Consider the following 8896-nt stretch of genomic DNA (forward strand, 5'->3'; position numbering starts at 1 on the left):
GTGTGTGTGTGTGTGTGTGTGTGTGTGTGTGTGTGTGTGTGTGTGTGTGTGTGTGTGTGTGTGTGTGTGTAGTTCAGGCCTGAGTGTAGTGGTTGCTAACAAACAGGGTGTAAATTGCAATTTTCCCCACTGGGGATCAATAAACAGTTTATATTATTATTATTATTATTATTATTATTATTATTATTATTATTATTATTATTATTATTATTATTATTATATTCAGTCCATTTTTACAACGGATCAGGCTTTCCAGACGATTTCAGCAGCAATCAACAGGAAGTGACAAAAACCCTGTGGTGCGATTCCGATTTAATTAAATCTAATCAGACCCACATATCAGCTGGTACACAGTCTCTAGTTGTTTTAATTATGACAGAGTAGCTCTCAAAATGTTCCACATGTGATGTGTTGCTGGTTTTAATTAACAACAGACTGGAGATGATCCGGGATTGGACAGATATAGTCTCTCTGACTTCTAAAGTTGTCATACAACGTGTGTTCTGTACAGAATAAGTCTTTAAATCAGACAAATAGCAGTTAAAATCCCTCCAATTCAAAAACATTAAAAAGTTTCTATAAAACGTCATCACGTTGGGTTGATTGTGAACCAATCAGCTGTTAGATCAGCTGAGGGGACCGCGTTTCCCAGCATGCTCTGGGTCCGCCTGGGTCTTGCAGTCGGGGAAAGACCCAGATCGAGACGTCTCAGACCTGGTCTCAGACCTGGTCTCAGACCTGCGGCCGTCGTGATCTCCTGAGATTATCGTCGCCCACGTGTGCACGACGTCAGAGCGAGTCGGGATCAAGTCGGACACAAATCTACCCAGCATGCAACGGGCTTCAGTGTGTTGACCCCTGTGGACACACTGAAGTCCACACGGGGGGGGGGGGGGGGAGCAGGTCTTACCTGACTTGTGGGATCTCCGAGGAGGTTACAGATGTGAGGAACAATTTTACTGAGCGTCAGACTCTGAGACCCAAACCTGGAAAAACAACACCCCCAAAAACATGAACCTGTGTGCAAAATAACATTACATAAAAACCCATTCTTATATTTTAAAGTTGAGATATCTCAGCAGTTACTTTACTATGGCTGGTTTCTGCACAAAGTCTTTTATTTTGAAAAATAATCTGATAAAGAGTCGATTTATTTAGTGTTAAAATAATTAGTCATTTAACAATTTGAGCCATTTCTAAGCAGATGTCACAAGAATTCATTGGTTCCATTTTTTTAAACTGAAGATTTTATCCTTTTTATGTTCTAAATGTCACTAAAGGGAATATTTTGGGGTGTTTTGTTTGTATAAAACAAGCAAGTGATCTGGGAAACTAAACATCTTTCATTCTTTTTGGATATCTTATAAACCAAACAACGATTAGCAGATAAATTAATGGTGAAAATGATCGTTAGTGACCATCCTAATCTTAGTTAAATAAGATTAAAACCATCCTGAGGGAACTATTGTGCAGCAGTTGTTGTACAAAGTAGGACATTTATTTAAATATATGGGCACAAAATCTAAAGAATAAAGATAAATCAATCAATCATAATCTAATTTAATTGGACCAAAACTTCATTTATGTATTGTCAAAATCGGTTAAACCTTTACTTATACCATAGGAATATTATTTAATTGTGTAAAATGTCCTTATTTGTGTATTTTGGAACTAATAATCTTCACTTACACATTGAGGGTGGAGATGAGACAGAGGCAGAGTCCTTCTCTGGTCCTGTTGTTCTTATGCTTGAAGCCTCCCATCATTCGCTCCCACACATACTGAATAGACACACACACAAAGAACAGCTTATATGTGTGTGTGTGTGTGTGTGTGTGTGTGTGTGTGTGTGTTTTAAAGGTTTGGATGAACATGCGTGCTCTTCTGCACCTGTGGGTTAGCAGCCTGGTCCATAATCTTCAGCAGCAGCGCTTGGTCCTGGTCTCGAACTTGGTCCTTGGCGTCTCCTAACCGGTCGATGAGGCTCGGTAGGACTAAGAGGACACAGAGGACAGAGACAGACGTGATTGACAGGCTGGACATGTGACATGTCCTCAGTCGTTATTACATCAAAGAAAGCGTCTTATAACTGAACATCATGAAGAGAAAACAGGCATAAAAAAAAGCAGAATGAGGACAAAAAGGTTCAATATGACACTACTCGGACCTAATTATTAACATGTATGATGTCTTTACATGCACACATGCTTATCATACCGTGTAGTTAAAAACAAGTACACAACAGTGAGCAAAGACATTAAAATATAAAATGTAAAGGTGCATCAAAAACATGACTAATACAAAACGTATGATGGAGGAACAAAAGTGTAGAACTGCTGTATTCACTGCTCAACTTTAAAATCCCTTTACTGGGACTATTGCAACGCATGTCTCATTGGGACCCCTAGAAAGACTCTGCAGAGGCTCCAGCACATTCACAACTCTGCAGCTAGGATCCTGATGAGAGTCCATTACTACCCCCCCCCCCCCCCCCCCCCCCCCCCCCCCCCCCCCCCCCCCCCCCCCCCCCCCCCCCCCCATTCTCCACCCACTACACCGGCCCCCCATGTCCACCAGGACTGAGTTCAAGGTTTCCCTCCTCACACATCAATGCATCCATGGACATGCCCCCCCTTACCTCAAAGAACTACTCAAACCTCCTCCGCAGTCCCAGAACCAGACCCAGGACCATGGGAGGTGGGGCATTAGGCTGCTGCCCCCCATCTGTGGAGTGCCCCCCCCCCCCGCCTGACACCTTGAGGGCACCTCAGTCCACTGAAGGTTTTAAAAAAGGCCTTAAAACATTTGTTTTTAGCAGAGCTTTTGGTCCCTTTAGATGTTCTTTATGCTTTCTTCTAAGAATAGCTTTATTTTAATTTTCCTTTTTTTTTTTAATGTTTTATTTTTCTCTTTTTTACCTGTAGCACTTTGAGATCTATTGATAAAAAGTGCATTGTACATAAAATGTATTATTACCGTATTTTCCTCTATTTTTAAACACTTTTCATTATGTCAGTTATGCAGAACATCCAATAAAAACACAAATGATTAAATAATAATAATAAAGTAAATAAATTCCTTGTTGAGTTTAAAAGAAAAAAAAAAGAAATAATTTAACATTATTGTATTAACTTTAGACTCAAAACCTCAAAAAATCTGAGTGTCTTTCGCTACGTGTTTATTGTGGAGCTTGATATCTCGATGATGATGAAGATGAAGAGGAATCTATTGTGCTGCTCTAGTAGAAATAATTAAAATAAAAGGGGAACCAGCTCACCTGTTCCCACCTGCGTCCTGAATCTCTCCTGCAGTCGGCTGACCAGAGCGGACAGGATGTCCATCCCAAATAAAACCACCTGAAACACAAAAAACAAAATGGAGGGGGCATATAATGATGCATTTAAAGTTTTCTAATGTTCCCACCTTCCACGCTGTGCTGAGGAATCTTATGAACAGATTCATACGCCCATTAACCGAGTCCAATAATACAATTTTAACTGCTATAACCAATCCTACCAACAAACCAAACTCTCCTTTGCAAGTACACATCTCTACTTTCATTAATTTTGGGGCGTCTTATTCAGTTTATGTTGAGTAAAAGTTGACATATTCCAGTCTGTGATTATCCAGCAACGTACATTTCTTTAATTTCAGTCTAAATAATTCCTAATTTCTGCTTTTCTAAATCTAAAAATATAATATATATACCCTATAAATGAGGTAAAATCCCAAAATAACTGTAAAACTAAAGTTGTGTGATGTGTTGAAAAAGTCGAAAAAAGTGACAAACATTCAAAAAAGCATCAAAGGTGTTGATAAACCAGACAAAAAAGTAAGAAAAAGTTAAAAACATCGATGAAAAGCATCAACAAAAGTGCTGATTTTCCATTTTGACTGGAAGACAACACAAGGGTTAAATGTGGGCTGCAAAGCATTATGGGTAATTTGACCAAAGCAAGGATTTTCATTAAAAAAAAACACACAAACTAATTAAAATAAACGGATTTTGTTCAACAAAACTGGATATAATCACCTTAACTTCCATTCTATGAAGTAAAACGCTGAACTTAAACACAACCATGAGTGAAGATGGTGTTGACATTTAACAAGACATTTTCCGTTGAGTGCGCGAACCAACCTTCCTTGTCATGGGGTGGCATGGGAGACTCAATGAGCGAATAGCGAGAGTTCCCCTGCTAACACCATATCAACACATATGCATCACCTGAACTTCACGTTCAGGCTCAGATGCAATTTTTGGAAACTCTCTTTAATAGTGAGAGAAATGCAAAGTAAGAGAAATAAGAGACGCCATTATGGCTCCATCTGCTGGACGCGTTCCGTTACTACGTCACTGTTTAACCTAAGTTGGTGAAGGTGTGTGCTTGTAGCTGGAATCCCTTTAATTTTAGTGTAGATAATTTACTAATTTCTGCTTTTCTAATTCAAACATTAGGTATAATTTCCTATAAATGAGGTTTACTGAACATATATTCCAAAAATTACTGTAAAACTAAAGTTAATAAGTTAAAATTACGTAGTGTTGAAAACGTCAAAAAAGGGACAAACATTGAAAAAAAGTGTTGAAAAACAGGACAGAATCGTAAGAAAAAGTTTCAAAAACATTGATAAAAAAGCGTTAAAAAACAAGTGTTTTTGACGGGAAGACAACACAAGGGTTGAAAAAAGTAAAACACACACACACACACAAACACACACAAAATACAGAATATCAGCTACTACATCAGTGTTGAGCCCAAGTTTGTGAAGATTTGTGCATGTAGATAGAATTCCTTAAGTTTTAGTCTCAATAATTCCTAATTTCTGCTTTTCTAACTCAAACATTAGGTTTAGTTTCCTCAAATTGAGGTTTATTGACCATAAAATCCAAAAATAACTGTAAAACTATAGTTTTACAATCAGAATCAGAAATACTTTATTGATCCCTGAAGGGAAACTCTGTGTTGCAGTTGCACAAGTAGTAGAAATTTCAGAGTAGAAATATAAATACAGAAATATGTGTGGATATGTACAGTATTTACATAGTTAAAGGAATGTTATGATACAGTATTTACATAATTAAGGAAAGAAACAAAAAGACTGTTAAAAAGTAAAAGTAAGAAGTTACAATTACAATCATTAGAGCAGATTATTTTTTAATGAGGAGTTTAATGGTATTTGTTTCAGGTTTCTGCTAAAAAAAATGCAAAAAGTGTAAAATAAATATTTAAAATTGAATTAATTAATTAATTATTCAGATGAATCAATGACTATAATAAAAATATGGATATCTTATAGGCCAAACAACAATTAGCAGATAAATTAATAGAGAAAATGATTGTTAGTGACCACCCTAATCTTAGTTAAATAAGATAAAAACCATCCTGAGGAAACTATTGTGCAGCAGTTCCAGTACAAAGTAGGACATCTATTTTAATATATGGGCACAAAACTTAATTTGACATAGACCTAATTTCTGTATTGCTGTTATATTTTCAATAAAAACGTTTTTTGTAGCCCTCCTTAGTATGATAGGGGATTTAAATGGAGGTTTATATCATCCTGAAAAGGTGAATAAACACGGTTTATTTAGACAGTCCTGTCTAAAACTGCAGCCTTTTACTACGAGCCATTAAGCTGTCTGCATTTATCAACAGCTGATATATTTAGCCCTGACTGTCTGCTCACTGCCATCCAATCAATTAACAAGAACCATTACACTAACAGCACGTGAAGCAACGCTCCTCTGTCTTTCCCCCACACACATCTGAAGAGTTTTACTACCACAGGGAGGCGGGAAGCTGCAACTCTGAGGGAAGGAAACTGGGCTAATGCTGCTGGTAAATTAGGCTCAGAGCCACCATTGCTGACACGTAATCGCCTGGGAGAACTCGTCCCCCTTACAGACCCGCCACAGATATCAACAGGACCGGAGGAGGCTGCGTTTGCAGGGCAGCACATTAAGCAGCGATGTGATTGGTTGTGTCGATATGTGTCTGAAGTCAGTGTGTAGTTTGGTTCATACAGTCATCTGCGTAATTGTTTGAGTAGCAAAAAGGGTGCCCAACACCAAACTCCATTGACAAATTTGGCATTTTAGTGTCACAACTATTGCAACTACAATTGAACATTGAGATTAAATATTAAGTTCGGTAGGTGACAAAACAGTCAACAGTCTGACACCAATCCTAAACCCCAACCCTGGACTAATGGACTCATAATTGAAGATATATTAACAGAAAAAGAGGAGCGGAGACTACAAGATGAAAAATAGGAACATTGACAGTTCACAAGACTCAGTTAAAGCTACAAATAAATCCATTAACAGGAAATCCAGAATGCTAGAAAACTATCTGATGAAGCCAGATGAGAAGAAACTGTATCCATCAGGGTTTGATTCCTCCTGACTGTATATATTAGCATAGGAGCACTACATTAAAGAGCATATAGAGTGAGATCATCCAGCCTGACGCCACGTAGCTGCTAAACTGCAGCTCTACGTTAATGTGAGCTCCGTGTATTGATTAATCAGCAGCTTCGTATCCGCATAAATTACACACAAACGTTCATGGACGGCATGCAAATCCTGCACCACGGTTACAGGAGTGAGGGGATCCTGCAGTACATAGGCAGGTATAGGTTAATCTATCAGCCACACTGCCAACATGAGGGGGGGGGGGGACACAATCCCTCTGTGAATAAAGAGCTCCCTGAGAACAGTTTGTCCCCGACACCTGAAGGAATCCATATCAACTGGTTTCCTTTAAGCCCCGCCCCCCTGCAGTGAATCCTATCATCCTGACTGGAGGCTCGACAGCTACTGTACCCTCCCCACTCGGTGGTAGGGATCTAACGATGCATCGTGAACAGGATGGATGGAGAGGAAAATGGATGTAAATATGTAAAGATTACAACCAGTTGAGATATAAAAAAGAAAATAATGACATAAGTAACATATTACTTGAGTTAAACAGTGCATTTGGAGAAGATAACGGCAAAAAAGACTTTAAGAATATTTAGTTCTTTTATTATCCTGTTAAGCACATGCAGGAGCAGCAGAACTGTAACCCTAAGTACAAACACATAAACCAATAACTAAAACCTCAATAACTAAGCCAATGGAGTACATACTTAAGGTTAGAAAACCTCTATTTGTAAGGGTTCCAGTTTTAGGTTATGTTATATGAGTGACGTTTGGAGAAGATGAAAATACTTCTTAATAGTATGAAGTTCTGTTATCAGTACGTGCTTGGATAGACTCAAGCCAACCTGTAACCCTAAATATGAAGGCATATAAACACTATAACATCAATTATTAAACCAATGGAGCACACACACTGTGCAAAACCGCCTGTCATGGTGACAAAAGCCATGTTTTAACTTCTAAAGCTCTAATTTTAGGTTAATTTCTATTATATTTTAGGGCCTAGTCTCATCTGCAAACACCTGTCTAACATGCACCAAGCAGCTGTTACGCAACAGCTGAGAATGAAGTGTCTTGTTCAATAGCATCACTACAGTTATTTTTAAAAATATGTTGAGTGAGATGGAGTGTTTTTTATTTTTATTTTTGTAATTTCTCCCAGCCACAGGCATCTTGTCCTCACCTTGAAGTTGCTGGAGTTGACCCAGGAGCTGGCCACTGTGTCCACCATCCTGTCTAGCAGGGTCTGGTCCCGCTCCATGTCGGGGGACTTCTCCTCGTCCAGGATGAGCTCCATGATCTCCTGGCCCACCTGGAGCCTCTTCCCCAGGTCCTTCTGCATCACCTGCTCCAGCAAATACTCCATGCTCACCTCCGTCTCCATGGCTGCTGCCTGGGACAGAAAATGCACAAGCAGACCTCCAAGGAGCTTGTTCTCCTCACGTTTTGTTTACCAAAGTCCTTCCAGTTTCCGGGACCTGCTGTAGGATACTTGGCCCCGTTTATACGCCAGTAATTCTCTTTAAGAGCATGCTAACGTTGGTGAATGAGCAGCATAACATCCTGCAGTGGAGGGCTGCTTTTGATACTGCGCTTCATTCTCCTGTAACGAAAGACAGCAAGAAAAGGGAGACAAGTAGGCGAAGTTTACGGTTGAGAAATGATTCCCCAGTTGGTTAATTAACGTTACAATAAGACATTTCTGTTTTTGTTTTACAAGCTTTCTGAGATGGCGTGTTTAAATGTGCAAATGACGCATTATCTACTGCTAACCTTTGATGAAATTAGAGGAAATAACGTTTTATGGACACATGGACTTTGTTTTCTTTCCTCTAGCCTGAAATAATACATATTAATGAAAGGATGCTTTATCTTGCAGTGTCTCTTTTTTGCATATATTTGACATAAATATATATTTAAAACGTGAAGCTCAGAGTTAAAGATAGTAATGCTACTTTAGGTGTAGCTAAGTGCCTTACTATGCAGATGGACGCTGTATGTCAACACAGTTTATGTAGCAGTTAGCTTCTCCTGCTAGCACACTAGCCTGCTACTAGCAGGCTTTTATCCCAAATACAGCCAAGCTAGTGTTAGCTAAGCCGGCCAAGTTAAGTTAGCAGCAGCTACGGAGGAGCACCGTTAGCTACACTGTTACTCACCTGTTTCTTGTGTGTTAATGAATAAGTTATTGATTCAGGGACCGGTTAGAGACTCACTCACCGGATGGGCTGAATTGTTCCCAAAAAAAAAAAAAAAGTCCGACGTTGCCTGCGGCCACAAACTACCGTTACTTTACGTTACAGCCTAGCAACAACTCACTTTACTGCGTTACTTCACACAACTAAATCCTCAGGCCATTTGGATGTATAACCCCCTCAGATGGCTGTTCACAAGTCATTCGCTGTGATTAAAAGACGACAAAAGCATTACTTGTCATGGTAAATCATAGCATGTCCCATAGCAGACGCCGTA

The 8896-nt window shown here is 39.2% G+C and overlaps 1 protein-coding gene and 1 non-coding gene across 2 annotated transcripts in view; one reads left to right on the plus strand and one right to left on the minus strand.

The window, feature by feature from the left end:
• The window catches only part of LOC117939676 (CLIP-associating protein 1-B-like), a 62259-nt gene extending 53363 nt beyond the window's left edge, over positions 1 to 8896 (minus strand). The window contains exons 1-6 of the mRNA XM_034865164.1: positions 8584 to 8896; positions 7608 to 8027; positions 3278 to 3356; positions 1891 to 1994; positions 1690 to 1781; positions 911 to 986 (exon numbers count right to left, since the gene is read on the minus strand). Coding sequence (XP_034721055.1) covers positions 911 to 986; positions 1690 to 1781; positions 1891 to 1994; positions 3278 to 3356; positions 7608 to 7808 — 552 coding nt within the window. The 5' untranslated portion in view covers positions 7809 to 8027; positions 8584 to 8896. The remainder of the gene's footprint in view (positions 1 to 910; positions 987 to 1689; positions 1782 to 1890; positions 1995 to 3277; positions 3357 to 7607; positions 8028 to 8583) is intronic.
• Positions 4137 to 4265, plus strand: LOC117939707. Its single transcript, XR_004655651.1, has one exon. It is a non-coding gene; the product is annotated as a U4atac minor spliceosomal RNA (small nuclear RNA).

Source organism: Etheostoma cragini, chromosome 24, assembly GCF_013103735.1.
Source record: "Etheostoma cragini isolate CJK2018 chromosome 24, CSU_Ecrag_1.0, whole genome shotgun sequence".
NCBI lineage: Eukaryota > Metazoa > Chordata > Actinopteri > Perciformes > Percidae > Etheostoma > Etheostoma cragini.